The 14,713-nt window shown below is 36.1% G+C and overlaps 4 protein-coding genes across 4 annotated transcripts; 2 read left to right on the top strand and 2 right to left on the bottom strand.

Moving 5' to 3' along the window:
• The first annotated feature begins 34 nt into the window (after window positions 1–34).
• On the top strand, window positions 35–3,492 carry LOC109582725 (E3 ubiquitin-protein ligase MYLIP-like). Its single transcript, XM_019997621.1, has 6 exons — window positions 35–237; window positions 288–478; window positions 958–1,169; window positions 2,040–2,211; window positions 2,293–2,802; window positions 3,035–3,492. Exons 1-6 carry the CDS (start codon window positions 130–132, stop codon window positions 3,483–3,485), a joined length of 1,644 nt encoding a protein of 547 aa, XP_019853180.1. The 5' UTR covers window positions 35–129; the 3' UTR covers window positions 3,486–3,492.
• Window positions 3,493–3,903: 411 nt separating this feature from the next.
• LOC100633134 (arylsulfatase A-like) lies at window positions 3,904–7,510 on the top strand. Its single transcript, XM_003387186.3, has 14 exons — window positions 3,904–4,082; window positions 4,144–4,271; window positions 4,333–4,409; window positions 4,718–4,800; window positions 4,859–4,915; window positions 5,001–5,106; window positions 5,400–5,516; window positions 5,622–5,734; window positions 5,796–5,890; window positions 6,040–6,178; window positions 6,252–6,368; window positions 6,476–6,579; window positions 6,710–6,875; window positions 7,237–7,510. The coding sequence occupies exons 1-14, from the start codon at window positions 3,966–3,968 to the stop codon at window positions 7,402–7,404; spliced, it is 1,587 nt and encodes a 528-aa protein (XP_003387234.3). The 5' UTR covers window positions 3,904–3,965; the 3' UTR covers window positions 7,405–7,510.
• Window positions 7,501–12,513, bottom strand: LOC105313042 (ubiquitin carboxyl-terminal hydrolase 47-like). Its single transcript, XM_019997625.1, has 21 exons — window positions 12,500–12,513; window positions 12,405–12,446; window positions 12,267–12,335; window positions 12,157–12,204; window positions 11,728–11,866; window positions 11,444–11,679; window positions 11,281–11,385; window positions 11,120–11,218; window positions 10,961–11,075; window positions 10,052–10,167; window positions 9,889–10,005; window positions 9,563–9,833; window positions 9,207–9,382; window positions 9,074–9,154; window positions 8,909–9,027; window positions 8,544–8,662; window positions 8,357–8,487; window positions 8,266–8,313; window positions 8,087–8,217; window positions 7,966–8,037; window positions 7,501–7,741 (listed from the first exon to the last, which is right to left on the bottom strand). The coding sequence occupies exons 4-21, from the start codon at window positions 12,172–12,174 to the stop codon at window positions 7,681–7,683; spliced, it is 2,154 nt and encodes a 717-aa protein (XP_019853184.1). The 5' UTR covers window positions 12,175–12,204; window positions 12,267–12,335; window positions 12,405–12,446; window positions 12,500–12,513; the 3' UTR covers window positions 7,501–7,680.
• Window positions 12,440–14,354, bottom strand: LOC109582722 (uncharacterized). The gene is made up of 7 exons (XM_019997615.1): window positions 14,205–14,354; window positions 13,866–14,147; window positions 13,526–13,816; window positions 13,405–13,479; window positions 13,317–13,349; window positions 13,210–13,251; window positions 12,440–13,155 (listed from the first exon to the last, which is right to left on the bottom strand). The coding sequence occupies exons 1-7, from the start codon at window positions 14,227–14,229 to the stop codon at window positions 12,440–12,442; spliced, it is 1,464 nt and encodes a 487-aa protein (XP_019853174.1). The 5' UTR covers window positions 14,230–14,354.
• Window positions 14,355–14,713: the final 359 nt, after the last annotated feature.

The following is a 14,713-nucleotide window of genomic DNA, read 5'->3' as shown; positions in this document are numbered from 1 at the left end:
GGAGGTAACACAACAATATAAAAGCGTCCTTGCTTTCTGCAGTGGCAATACTGTCACTGTTCTTTCAAATCACTATCTGTTGTTATTCCTTCGTTGGCTTCTTTGAGCCTTGTTCTATCTCTAGCCAAGATGCCTCTTAGCAAACCTCTCAGGAGCGTTTTAGTGACGCTGCCAAACTCTGTCGTGCATAATTTCAACCTACCTGAATCTGCCACGGGAATGGACTGCTTGGAAATGGTATGCCAAAGATCCAGATACCTTGTTTTAGTCTGCTTATATTTGCTTAGATATGTTCACAGCTCGGGGTAGTCGAGGTTGACTATTTTGGCCTCAGATACATTGATCACCATGGTATCTATCTCTGGGTGAATCTCCGCATGAATCTAGCAGTACAGATCAAGACTGCTTCTCCTGCCCAACTCTACCTCAAAGTGAAATATTTTGTCGATCCACAGACACTCCAGCAGCCTAGCACTAAGTAAGGGTTTGTATAAACTACCATTATTATTATTATGTTAATGCTTTGATGTGTGGTACTACTGTATCAGCTTTGTGTTTTTTAAGTGTTACTCTATACGATTATTGTATTTCAACATAAGCTTCAAAGCAACTGAGGGTGTGAGTGGACATAGAGTCTAATGCATAGTAGTACAATGGATGGAGACAAGTTTAATATTTTTTGAATTATTTTAAAACTGTGTGGAAGCCATTGTTTGCCTTGGTTAGAGTTCATTGTATATTGAAATGGGTTTATCCTTTTATTGCCAAAAATAACTGTTTTGTCTGCACTCTCTCCAGTGTATACACAGGCTGCATTGTGGGTATGTATTCATTATTGTGGTGTGTGTATATATATATATGTATACTGTACTTGTGGTCACACCCTTCCTTTCATCTTTTTATCTTTGCCAATCTTCCTATCATTGATCTATTGTTCTGTTGTGTCTCTCTCTCCAGGCATTTGTTTTACTTGCAAATCAAGTCTTTAATGGCTAAAGGCCAGCTCCCTATTCCGGTTAAAGAAGCACCAAAATTTGGAGCTTTGATAGCTCAGTCCGACTTTGGAAACAGCTCAAGCCTCAGCAATAAGTTATGCTACCCGCAATACTTTAAAGATTGGGCACCTGGCATTGCCAGAGGGATAGCCAAGGAGCACTCAAAACTAAATGGTAAGCAACCTTGTACACAAGATACTAATATTATGAGAAGCATGTGTGTAATAATTATGTATTGTATTAATGTTATTCAGAAACTACATAAGCTAGAATGAAGAGTAGATCATACTATACATGTACAAGTTATAGTCTCCAAATGATAGAAATATCAGATTTCTTTGGGGTAGCATTATAACATTAGTGGTTACATGTGATTTTGATGTAGAACACATGTTCTAGGCAGACAGGTGGCACAGGATACCAATCCATACCACCTGTTGAAGACTTTGAGACATAATAATGATGTCAATCATACATGTACATGTACATGTAATGACCTCTTGGATTAATGACTGCAGTTCATGTACATTCACATAGCATTTCCTTACTTACTCCCCCTGCCATTAAAAAGGGATTATTTACCTAATTGCTCTTTACATGCTAATGACTTATTAGTAGTTTTATTGATGTTTCCTTTGATGAGGATTGGAAGCTACATGTAGTCTGCTTCCTTCCCTCTCTCTCCTTTATTGCATTACATGAATGGATAATTCGTCTCTTGATGATAAGAATATGTACATGGTATATTTAAGGTTTCTGGCCATTAGCCACACTGTCAGTCTACAGTGCATGTATGTCAGTGAGTCTTTGTATGGTTGTATGGGTAGCCTAATTTGTTAACCACATTCTCAGATGTGGATTTTGTTACATGTGTCAATAGCCCTTAGTTTCATTGAAACATCATCATCATTGCATCACAAACCAACAGTGCAATACTGTGACATCACAAAGAGGTAGTTGTGGGTTTATTTTTCATCTGATATAGTCAACTGTGTATTACCACATCCCATACACACCTGGTCACTTTCTCTTTCCCTCTCTTAGGAATTGAAACAACTGATGCAGAGAACTTGTTCCTTACTAAAGCTTTCAAGCTGGAGAACTGGGGAGTCACTTATGTCAAAGCTACAAACACTGAAGACAACTCCTCGTGCTATGTTGGGATTGGAGGCCTCCACATTAGAATATGCAATACACAGTGGAGACTCGTAAAGAAGTAAGGCAGATTATAATAATGCTTGTTTTTAATAATGTACTCCTTTTGAGCCTATAATGATGGATTTTATTTTTATTTTAGGATCAGTTATGATTATCTCCAAGAGGCTTCTTTCCGTAACAAGATCTTCACCATCTCTTATCGCTCGGTTGGCCATCAAGGAGAGCACATTGACAAGCAGCTATTCTTTCGTTGCCCTCACCACCGAATCGCTCGCTACCTCTTCCGTCTCCTCACCGAGGACCACACCTTCTTTTGTCACGAGACGGTGAGCGAGAGAGTTCTTGATCATGTTAGGATCCGCCCGTGGCAGCAAGTCTGTAAGAAATACTTTGGTCGCACGTACCATCGTATTTATCATTTCGATGTCGTTCGTACGCAGCACGAGGCTTATTCTCATGCCTGGGAGAGACTCCATCAGGTCAACCAGGAGTCGCTGAACAGCAGACTGGCCACAGTGAGCAGTGCTGCCGCTCCTAGTAATGGAGCTGCTGGGTCTAATGATACCGGGAGTAGCAGTCAGAGCAGTGAGAGAGGAGAGAATTTAACCAGCTTCACTGACAATGAAAGCAATAGAGATTGCATTGACACGTAAGTTCCTCCCCTTCTTAGTTTCTTTATTGCATTTCTTCCCTTCTTTGTCTTCTTATAATGTACATCTTACTCCTCATTTTCTCTTATGTGAAAAATTATGTAAAATTAATGATAAGATAGTCACATGTGTGTAAATAGTCTTTTATGTGAACAGACTTTCTCTCATGTGAATCTTATGTGTGAATATTGTATAGATTGTATTTTTATTATTTCCTTATCTTCTTTATAGTAATGTCCTCCTTCCTGAGTCACCATCAGAGTTCTCTCGTGTCAATCTCATTCAGTTTGGTCTCTCCAAGAGTAGCTGTGACATTGCCAAAGAGCTCCTTGAGACACCAGAGGACCCCAACACGTCTAGCCTCATCGACTCCGAGCTCCAGACAACAAGTAAACAAGACCCAAGCAAAGATGAGAGCGAGACCACCCCTCCCCCGCCTCAGACAGAGAGGAGAGGCTCGGTCTGTCTCACTAAAGAAGGAACAATCAAACTCGGACAGTTTATACAAAAAATTGTCGACTCCAAGTTATGCCGCGTGTGCATGGATAGTCCTGTGTCGGCTGTCTTCTGCCCGTGTGGTCACCTGATCTCTTGTTATAAGTGTGCACTGGAGTGTACCCAGTGTCCTCTCTGTCGCTCCACCATCGCTTATGTACAATATGTATACGGGTCAGGACTATAGGACTGAGTATCAGTAGTGAAGGCTATTATTATTATTATTATTATTTTATCATCCATTATCACTAAAATGACAATAATAAATGTTGCTTTAGTGTTTGTATTATCATTATTATTATTATTATTACTGTCACTACTCATCACTTTCCATTGTAACAATAATAATGAAAAAATAATAATTATGCCCATCGTTGCATGTAAGCACTTTTACTGCGCATAATTTTACATTATGAATTCATTGATGGCAGATGGTTCTAAACGGGTACTGCTATTGATGCTTTCAAATGATTGATTTGCATTGCCATGCTTTCTTGCTAATGGAAGTCTCACATTGTTAGTGTCACTATTCAATCCATTGTGTAGGCCATCAAGTATACACTCAGTCCTTTTCACGTCTACAACATGTGAACAAAAACTTTTAGAGATTTAATGTCACTTGACTGGTCTGACTACTGCTACTAGAGAGAGAAGAAGGCTTAGAGTTATGAAGCTCCTGTTGGTGCTTCTTTGTGCATTCCTGGCAGTGTCAAGTGCAGCAAAGAAGTCTAGCAATGTGAAGGGAAATAGACAGCCAAACATTATTTTATTTTTAGTCGATGATGTGAGCCTATGATGACATTTCATTGAAAGTGAAAGATGTGTTTTTCTTTTCTCTGATATAGATGGGATATGGTGATTTACAGGATTATGGCAATCCTACCACCTATACTCCATACATTCACAGGATGGTAAAGAATGGACTCATGTTCACTAACATGTACAGCCCAAGCCCAGTCTGCTGCCCATCAAGGTCAAGATTAGAAGGATGATAAAAATAATTATTATTATTATACTGTTATTGTTATTATTAGGGCTGCAATATTGACTGGTAGGCATCAGATAAGATCAGGGATATATCCCCATGGAGTTGACCCTAGTTCCTTAGGAGGTACAAACAGAAAATAAAATTATTATAATATAAAATCATTTTCTTGATATAATTGATGCTTGTTGTACATGTTCCAGGCTTCTGTGTTCCTTCCTTGCATGATTGAGGATTACTTGGTTTCCTAAATTTCCCTTCTCTCTATGACAGAGTGGACCTGGTTTTATGATGAATTGGAAGTTTATGATTGAAGCGTTCCCATTACTGCTTCCAACAGGTGGCTTCTATTAATGACACAGAAGCCTGACCGAATGGGCAATCATTCAATAATATTGCAATAAACATAAACATCCTTCTATCTCATTATGTAGGTCTTCCCCACGATGAGATTACCATAGCTGAGGGGCTGAAAGATGTTGGCTACACAACCGGGATGCTTGGAAAATGGCATCTGGTATGTTTTATATCATAGTTTCAATTTCAGTTCCTATTTATGGTTCTCCTTTGCATAGGGTGTAGGGAAGAATGGATCCAACTTGCCAGTTCATCATGGGTTTGACTATTACTATGTAATAAATAATTCTTATATATATATATTATATCCTTCTCCACTTTTTCTCAGCACTTATCATTTACCCTTATTCTCTCTTTTAGGGGATACCCTACACTCATGATGCTTGTCCCTGCTCTGTTTGCTTCTATCCTGATGTAGGATGCTATCAGAACCCAGCCACACCATCAACCTGCCACCCTGCTGAAGGTAGAGATTAGCTGAGAGTCTGCATAAATTAAAATAATGAATAAAATTGTAATTTTTTTTTTCTTTCAAGCTTGTTGTCACTTTGTTAACACCTTCAATGTGTTAACAAGGTTGTCAAAAAATAACAAGGGAGAAATTTTTCAGCCATTATTTTAGGCAATGCCTATTCAACATAGGACTTTATTTCTGTTTTACTTTATATCACTGTTTAATATACATCTACTTAGCTTATAAACTGCAAAATAGGATCTATAGTTACCTGATACTGTGATTATGCTTTTATGTACTTGTAGAGTTTGTCGGGTGTCCAATAATCGAGAACAAGTCTATACTCCAGCAACCAGTGGACCTACTCACACTCAACTATCACATGACTAATGCTGGCACAAACTTCATCAGGAGATCTGCAGGTTTTTAATCATTAATCTATGTGTAGTGTACATGCATAAGCTCATGAATAGTATTCTAGTTTTTAATGATGAGATGTTTTGTGTTCTACTCATGCTTTTCTTCAGCTTCAGGACAACCTTTCTTTCTTTATTTTGCATTCCATCACACTCACTGGCCTCAGTTTGCTGGTAAGATGTTTCGAAATTCAAGTATTGCAGGACCTTTTGGTGACACTCTAGTAAGAAAAATAATCCATTCACTTTGTGTATGATAATAATTATTTGAATTATTGTGTGTAGCGTGAGATTGACTGGTCTGTTGGACAAGTATTTGAAGCTCTTTACGAAACTGGAACTTACGGCAATACATTTGTACTATTCACTGCAGACAATGGGTATAGGGTAGCTATAGTCCTTCTCTCTTTCCCTCTCTCTCTCTCTCTCTCTTCTCTCCTCTCTTCACTGGATGCTATTATTTGGAGGATATTTCCCATTTTGTGTGTCTATTATATTCTTCTCTCCTTTCTCCTTCTTTCTCCCTCAGACCAGATCTAGAACAGCAGGAATATGGTGGCAGTGCTGGTCCTTTCAGATGTGGTAAAGTCTCCACGTGGGAAGGAGGTTTTAGAGTGCCTGCAATTGCCTGGTATCCTGGAAAGATTGCTACTGGCAGGACTACAAAAGTATAACTAGCATTAATATATATTTTTTGTTTTGAATGCAAGTGAATGCATTATGCTTCTTTTTCTTTTTCAGCTGGCCGCAGGATATGATATTTTACCAACTTTTTTTAATTTGGCTGGAGCTACCATACCGAGCGATCGTAAGATGGATGGCTTTGACCTTGCACCTATTCTTTATAATAAACAAGACGTAAGAGTAGAGAGAGAGAGAGAGAGAGAGAGAGAGAGAGAGAGAGAGAGAGAGAGAGAGAGAGAGACTGCAAATCTATAATGTCCTCTTCTTTTCATGCAATGTAGACTGAGAGAACAATAATACCATACTTCCCTGAAAATGCTGATCCCAGCATAGGCCCTTATGCATTAAGATGGAAGCACTACAAAGCTCACTTCTATACAAAAGGGTATGAACATGAAGTATAGTAATATATAATACTCTGTATCTAGCTTTTAGCCAAGTTATCAGAGGTGATACTTATAGGGTTGATGATTTAACTATGAGATTTAAATAGTGTTTTTTTATTTTCTTCTTAGTGGCAATGCTCCTCCTACTCATTATGATGTTCTGTGTCGGAACACGACTGAACTAACAGCACATGATCCTCCTCTCCTCTTTAACCTCTGGACTGATCCAGGAGAAAGGGATCCACTGACTGAAAATGATTCAATGTATTATTATCTTCTTGAGAAGATGGACGAGGTAATGTCTAGCAGACATGGGGTTGGATTTTTTATGAAATTTTATAGTTGCTTCGAAATCAGGATTAAGTCTCTGTACAGGGTTATTGACCAAATTTTGTCAAAAATGAAAAGAAGAGAATTTGCCATTTTATAGCATTTTCTGATACAAATGCATGTACTTATGATGTGTAGAAAGTTTGACTGGATCCCGATCAAAGTTGGGTTTTTTACAAACTTTTAAAGTTGTTCCAAAATTGGCCTAAAGTCCCTGTACATAGGCCAAATTTTGCCTGGAGAGAATTTGTGCCATTTTACTAATTTTCCTGATACATAATACATGTATTTTAGTTGCAATCTCTCACTCTTATCTACGTGTATAGCTTCGTACTGACTTTATGAATGACATGGAGTGGCATACTTCCTTTGAAGAAGATGGGGAAGATGATTCTGTGCAACCATGTGCCAAACCAGGCTGCAGCCCATGGCCTTATTGCTGCACAATTGATTTGCTTAATAATCCAGAGGAGCACAGTTCTAACAGACTTTAAACTAATAAGCTGATATTATTATTATATTATTGTATGTGCTATATAGTTGAACTGAACTTGTCATAGTTATAGTTCATTGTTTGAGATCATAGACTATTATCATGAATGTATTATCATCCACTGGAAAAGAAAGGGAGTCAAAGGATGTACATCAACACAATAATAATGATAATAATAATAATAATAATAATAATAATAATAATAATAATAATGATAATAATAATAATGATAATAATAATAATAATAATAATAAGCTATTAGAGGGTCATTGTTAGTCTAGATCTTACTACCACTTGATGATGATGACCCAGTACCATATACTCTAACACTATTGATCCTAAAGTGTGAACATACACATGAAGCCATATCAATAGCAAAACCAACTGCTGTTACTTATAATTGGTTACTACATGGCCTTAACTTTGTGAAATATTATTTCTGCATCATGATCCACCCACCACATTCATAACCAGCAAAAGATATGCAATTTACATGTACAAACGGGGGAAAAACAACTCGGCATTTTTAATGTACATGTAGATGGAGAAAATTCAAGCAGACCTTTTGTTTTCTGTCTTTTCTATTTCTGCTCTCTCTTTAGCTGTGATCTCTTTCATTTTTTCTCTATTGTCTCTAAAAATAACAGCAAAAATTGTACAATGTATGATTAGTTATACTGTACTTGTAATAAATGACACCTCCATCATCATACAATGAAAATGGTGTTTGACTGATTGACTGAATGGCTGGATCCCATTCCAACTCATTCTCAATATCAAGACATGATATCTCAGCTGGAAATGATCCCAAGCCCTTTAAAAGGAGAAATTGCTCACTGATAGTAAAATGTCAATGGCTTACCTTTGCAACAGAAATAGCATCAACAGGAACTTCACTTAACTCTGAAAGCTAAAGAAAAGAATCACATAACAACATTTTATTATACATTCACCTTCTTTTTAAGGTCTAAGGGACTAGCTGTGTCCAGTATAACTTCTTCTGTTGGATCAACTGAACATTCTGATGGACGCCATCTTCTAACATACACCTGCATCTGTGTTGGGAGCTTCATCTTTTCAGGTTCTATCAAAGTATAATTGCTGAATAATACCCTCATTATTTTAAATTTAAATACTGACCTTTCAATGGTTCCACATACATTTCACTACCAGCATATACATGAATATCTTTATCAATCAACTGATGATCAAGATACACTGTACCAGGAGACCTCCAAGTCTTCTTACGTAATCTCATTCTACACAATAAGTCATATGATACTGTAATACCATATAGCGAGAAATTTTGGAGGGAATTAAATTTGGTAAATTTGGCATTTTGATAGCCATTTGCCAAAATAAAATCCATCATTTTGAGACATTATACACATACTCAATGGCATGTGGCCAAATTAAAATTTGCTAATCATCAGAATTCATCAATTTGCCAAATTTTACTCCCTCCAAAATTTCCCCATTATACAGTAGTCACATGATGTACTTACTTGTCTAATTCAAGGACACAGTCAATTCCTTGTACTTTTGCTTCTTCAATAATTTGTTTTTTAAATTCTCTCACTGGTGTATTCTTAGCAACAACAGACTCCATCATCAGATTAAAGAACTAAAAATCAAACTTAACTACAATAGTAAAATTGCTATTGCCTAACCTCTGTATTGTCAATGTGCAATAAAAATAATTTAATTCTGCACTCTCCTACTTGTAATGCCCTACCCAGTCTTACTACAAACTGTAAGGAAGAGAAAAGGTCATGATCAAGTGAAGTAGAATTAAATAATTACTCTTGATTCGGAAGGTATTGCCATTAATGAGTCAGTTAATCTCTCCATTTCATATTCTTGCTGGTTATTGTACACCCTATACACTTTAAAGCCAGTAGGTGGTACACCAATCAGTGGAACTAGCTCCTCCTTCAATTGAGCTAATGTGGTTCTCTGATCAACTCTTATCTGTATATCTGACAAAAGACACATGGATGTAGTTGTATCTTCTTGCAACCAACATACAGTGTACATATAAATTAATACTGATGTACTTAAATGTTACAAATTTTATGGTTTAAATAAATCAAAATTCTCATAAGCAATTGAGCATGAAAATGAAGCTCCACAAAAACCATTAACTTTAACTGCCTTACCTCTTTTCTTTCCTTTCTCTTCTTCATTCCTTGAAAAGGACACTACCTTTAAAACCCCTCCCCCTCCTCCTTTCCTTCCTTCCACACTGCTTGAAGGTTTACTCTTCACATCCTCCTTTTCTTCCTCCTCTCCTCTTCCTGGTGTATGTTCTTGGAAAGGAGGTAGTGTGATGTATAGTAGTACTGAATTGATGTGAGCATCAACATGTTTGTACATGAAGCTCTCTTTGTACTGTCTATCATAATCTTCAGAATCAGAGGCAACAAATAACTACATGAGAGTATGTGTACTAATTTACAACATAAAATATCACCACATGACTTACTGTGTGTTTCCTGTAGAGTCCTTCTCCTTTTAGTGAACTAGCATCATTTGGTAAATGTCTACCATCCTTATACACCTCAAGGATCAGCCTCATACATGAAGGATCAAGATTAAATATCTGAAGAATGAAAGAGTAAAACAAATATGGTTGCTTGTGTCCCTACTTCTCCTATATATTGCTTTAATTCTCCAACAGTCCAACCTTGTTCTGCTCTTATTGGTTCAGCTGGTGCTACATCACCAGTTGACAGATCAATCACAGCTATCATCAGTTTCATGCCTACAGTACACCATCACACAATTATATGACTTGTCATCATAGATAATAGAGTAAATGAAAGGGATTGGAAACTTCCGTATGGGCGTAGCCCAACCTCCATTCATTTGTATTGCTGCTAGGCTGACAGAGGCTCGTTGAAATTTTTTGTCAAAATTTACCCTTGATTTTCTTTCTTTTAGGAGCAATATCTTGCGAACAGGTGTTCCTATGTAAGTGAAATTAATGCATCAAGAAGCCTAATGTTTCCTCTTTATAATTCTGTTTTCTATTGTATAGATAATTTTACTATGTTCATGTTATGGCTCTTTTAAAACCATAAAATGTATTTTTTGTCATTATAATCCCTTTTTTGAAAACAAGCTAGAGTAAAATGCAATATCTTTATAATCATATGAAAGAGCTTTCATTTGCATATGGAATGATACTAGTTAGAGTTAGAATCCATGAAGCATGAGTTTGTTACAACAGAAAAAGGGCGAAAAATGAAAAAAAATTGTTGTACTTATAACTCGTTGCAAAATAGCGTTGTAGAAGTAAAAACCTTGCTGCAGATAGTCCTACACTTTCTATATGGAACAATAGGGATATCATAAGTAAGTGTCCTCTTGGATCTCCATAAATATCCTTCGAAGTCCTTGCAGTACAGCCTCACTAATGGAGGAGATGGGAAATCAACCAGGTTTTGAGCCGGTAACCAATAGCAACATCAACCAGCCTACGCCCCCGTTTCCAATCCCTTTCATTTACTCTATTATCTATGTTGTCATATCATCATGGGACAAACCACACCCACCTCCTTTATTGTATTTCTTGAAGGTTTCGTTTTCTTTACGAGTTTCTAAAAACATTTCAAATGAATAATAACTTCTAGCGCCACCCACAAGCTGTCCAAAAAAGTGATCTTGAAACTATAAAACTAACAATCAATAATAATAGAATGAACCACACCCACCTCATCAAGATCAAAGGATTGATCCATTGCTTCAGCATAATCATCATATTTAACCAAACGACATCTCTCAATAGGAATATGAGGAGCTAGTTTCATTATCTGATTGAGAGAGAGGAAAATTGTCAGTTTAAGACAGATCGAGTACATTTTATGATCCAAACCTTATAAGCTTCAGCCAGTGCTTGGGGTAGTTTAATATCCTGGTGTACTTTAAATCTTGACTCAATCATTTTCCCGGTAACAGGATGAACACAAAATAACTTAAACTACAAAAATGAAATGTATATACAATGTAGGAGTACTCCTCTTGAAGGCCTAACTTACTTTACACATTTGTCTCTCCTTCTTCTCTACATTGTCTTTAATGTCTTTTATAATCTTCTCATTGTGTTCTCTTTTAATAATTAGCTCCATATTTGTTATTGTTATTCTTTCTTGTAATTTCTCTATTATTCTTTTATCATCTACCAATGGCTGATAGTCTGGTCTTGTCATTGCTTCAAGATGAAACTTGCAGTCATCAATTTCAAAAGCCATTCCTCTTCTCACTTTACCAGCAGCTTAATAATAATCATATAATTATTAGTATATAATTAAACTACTCCAACCTGAATCAGTATTACTAGAAAGTGATCTCAAATAACCAATCTTCATTTTTGATAATTTGTCTGACAATTCTTTATTCCTTCCTTTTATTTCATTAAACTGAGAGTTGAATTCACTCAATTCTTTATCAAGCAATACTTCCTATTAATAATAATTATAATCAATTTAATTGATTTCAAAAAACTGGACAATGATTCTTCCTAGCAATTAATTAAAATAGCTAGTACATGTACACTTGTAGTTAATAGATACATGTATAGGTATATAACACAGCGAGCAGGGTTTCCCACATAGCATAATATTTGAACTAAACAATGAGCTGACAAGCAGTATATGGCATTGGAGCAACTCTATAAAAATTCATAAAAATTCCAAATTTGATCAGAATTAGCTCAAAGTTGAAACACAGCATAAAGACATGTATAGCTAACCTCAGGTACTGTAATCATTGACTGTTCTTGTTTCAATTCTTTTATTTCCTATTATACATGTAAGTACAAGGAAAGAGATGATCACCATTAAACAGTCTAGCATGACATACCTTCTCTTTGCTACTGATAATATCTCTTAGTTTATATTCAGCTTCTTCAAGTATAATATAAGAAATAACCTAAAAAATACATGTAAACTCTTGAGTACTTAAAATTGCACTTGTATCATGATAAAAAATTAAACTGACTTCTGTATGCTGTAATAAGTCTTGATCCTTTACTTTTAGTTCCTATACAAAACAATATCCATAAAACAATTTATGTTATGTGCCTTTTGCCTAACATCTTGTTTCCTCCATAATGTTAAGTTACCAATAGTCAGTTCCTTTAATCCTTGTCCCATTAGTATATGAATATTCTCTATCATCCTCAATACAGTAAACCCAACATCGGAGAAAGGAAAGGAGCAAGTGACAGATATTGATTTGGAACGCTCTATATAATTGATCTTCAGCAATTTCCCAGATACTTTTGCAAGGAGCTCCATAATATCTTTGAGTAAATGCTCCTCAGGCTCCCAGTCAAAGATAAAAGTAACTGTTTGACATTGAAGAGGAGGAATGGAAGCAAATCTTTCTTTCAAACAAAGACTAATGGAGAGTGATTTGCAGAATTTCTTTAACTCTGTTCTATATGCTTCAATGTATCCTGTAGCTTCAGTGATCTCCATTTCTTCCACAACACTATGAAGGAGTTCAATATCAGTTAGTGAACACTCATCTTGAATAAGACGCAATACACTAGGAATATCATCAGAACATTGCTCCACTTTTCGTCTAAGAACAGTGCCACAACAAGACAGAAATTCCTTAATTTCTTCTAAAGGAGGAGATTTCCGTTTAATGATCTTGCCAACATTGTAGAACATTTTTCCATAACACATTCTCATTGATCTGAAGTCCCCCAGTAAGCCTTCAGAAACAGGAACATGTACTTCAACTATAAAAGATAGTATCACTTTGATAGTATGTATAAAAATGTACATGTAAATACCTTGAGGTGTTAAAGGCTGGGAAGATGTATCAGAAGATGAGTCTATACATAAAACAAATCATTTAGTGATTTTTACAGTATTTATGATATAATAAATTGTGTATTACCTGGTATCTTGGTTTCATCAGTGCTTGTATTATCTATAGATATTAATGAACGTATTATCATTTTATTATTATTCATAATTATTATTACCTTGTGGATCAACAAGTAAATCATGAGGTTTAGTCTCACAAACCTCACCCACTTTAGGAGTAGGAAAATACTTACCTATTATAAGAATATATAGCTTTGATTAAACATATTTTATACTCACTAATATCATCCAGTATAGTTTGTCCCAGTGATATATTAGTACTTATTGTACACAATACATTAGCAAATGTATGTAAACTGTTGGGATCAGTTTGAACAGCTTCTTTGACAGCAGTTAATAGAGCCTCACGTTGATTAGGAATAGAGGGACTAGCTGACACCACTCTACTAACTGCTTCTTGTGTTAACATACGTTCAGCAAAAAGTAACCCAGCAATACCAACAGAATCACAAAGAGACTGAGACAGGACAGTATGACGATTATTAAAAATAGTCATAAGGACATGATGTTCTATGATAAATACAATGATTATCGTTACATGCAGTTATGGTTGACTCACTTAACTTCTCCGCTACAGCAGTTTTATTCATAGATCGTAGAGCATCTGACAGTGAGTCAAAGTTGGCTCCTCCTCTACTGTCAACATTATCAACTCTACGTAGCCAATGAGAGAGACACTCTGTCAAGCATTGATACACGTCACCAGGATATTTCACTTCAATGGCTTCCACCGTATCTTTTAGTAGTCCTAGTCTCAATCCCAGATCTTGCCACTTTGTTCCCTGAAAGCCACATTTCTTCAATAAGTCAATAACATTAATCAAGTCACTAATATCTAAGTCTATAAAAGAAAACATGGCAGATTAAAATAGCAGCATCAACTTTACTAGAACTTCACCTAAACAAGTTTGATTAGTGGCCATAGTTCCATTAAAATATAAAAATGCTTAGTTTCTTCGAGACTAAAAACTGCTTTTCAATGAAGTATAAACTTGTCCTATAGAGTAGACTAAAAAATATGTTAGTTGGTAAAAATAAGGAGGGGTCATAGGGCGAGGCATGGGCCAAGGGTGGGGCTAGATCTTAATTGCAAGGAATGCCAATACAACCATAGATATTAGAGAAGATATTAGAGTATAAATAATACTCTAATATCTATGAATGCAACAGACAAAGCTCAGCTTTAAAAGAAAGGGTTGTTAAAAAAAATAAATTTAAATGACAATAATTATGCATTATGACTGAAGTCTTTCGTTCAGTTTCTGTCTCAGTGTCTTAATGTGTCCAACTTTAGTGATCCCAAGATCTTTTAAATCAGTGTGCATTTCCAGTCCAATCTCAGTCAGCCAACTACAGACCCTGTCAACTGACCAAGAGGAGACAGGAGCAGAGCTGTTCTCTTCTGCT

The sequence above is a fragment of the Amphimedon queenslandica genome, unplaced genomic scaffold (assembly GCF_000090795.2).
Source record: "Amphimedon queenslandica unplaced genomic scaffold, v1.1 AMPQUscaffold_13361, whole genome shotgun sequence".
In the NCBI taxonomy this organism is placed as follows: domain Eukaryota; kingdom Metazoa; phylum Porifera; class Demospongiae; order Haplosclerida; family Niphatidae; genus Amphimedon; species Amphimedon queenslandica.
This window is presented reverse-complemented; position numbering and strand designations above follow the sequence as displayed.

What these genes read in the sequence shown, in the direction of transcription:
- LOC100633134 (XM_003387186.3), top strand. Translation starts at nt 3,966, where the DNA reads ATGAAGCTCCTGTTGGTGCTTCTTTGTGCATTCCTGGCAGTGTCAAGT. An exon ending in CTACTGGCAGGACTACAAAA is followed by an intron (nt 6,179 to 6,251) that starts GTATAACTAGCA and finishes TTTCTTTTTCAG; the next exon opens with CTGGCCGCAGGATATGATAT. An exon ending in TTCTTGAGAAGATGGACGAG is followed by an intron (nt 6,876 to 7,236) that starts GTAATGTCTAGC and finishes CTACGTGTATAG; the next exon opens with CTTCGTACTGACTTTATGAA.
- LOC105313042 (XM_019997625.1), bottom strand. An exon ending in CCTTAGACCTTAAAAAGAAG is followed by an intron (nt 8,314 to 8,356) that starts GTGAATGTATAA and finishes TCTTTTCTTTAG; the next exon opens with CTTTCAGAGTTAAGTGAAGT. An exon ending in GGAGGTGTCATTTATTACAA is followed by an intron (nt 8,038 to 8,086) that starts GTACAGTATAAC and finishes TGTTATTTTTAG; the next exon opens with AGACAATAGAGAAAAAATGA.
- LOC109582725 (XM_019997621.1), top strand. Translation starts at nt 130, where the DNA reads ATGCCTCTTAGCAAACCTCTCAGGAGCGTTTTAGTGACGCTGCCAAAC. An exon ending in GAATGGACTGCTTGGAAATG is followed by an intron (nt 238 to 287) that starts GTATGCCAAAGA and finishes ATATTTGCTTAG; the next exon opens with ATATGTTCACAGCTCGGGGT. An exon ending in AATAGAGATTGCATTGACAC is followed by an intron (nt 2,803 to 3,034) that starts GTAAGTTCCTCC and finishes TCTTCTTTATAG; the next exon opens with TAATGTCCTCCTTCCTGAGT.
- LOC109582722 (XM_019997615.1), bottom strand. Translation starts at nt 14,229, where the DNA reads ATGGCCACTAATCAAACTTGTTTAG. An exon ending in CACTAATCAAACTTGTTTAG is followed by an intron (nt 14,148 to 14,204) that starts GTGAAGTTCTAG and finishes TTTCTTTTATAG; the next exon opens with ACTTAGATATTAGTGACTTG. An exon ending in TGCTGTAGCGGAGAAGTTAA is followed by an intron (nt 13,817 to 13,865) that starts GTGAGTCAACCA and finishes TATTTATCATAG; the next exon opens with AACATCATGTCCTTATGACT.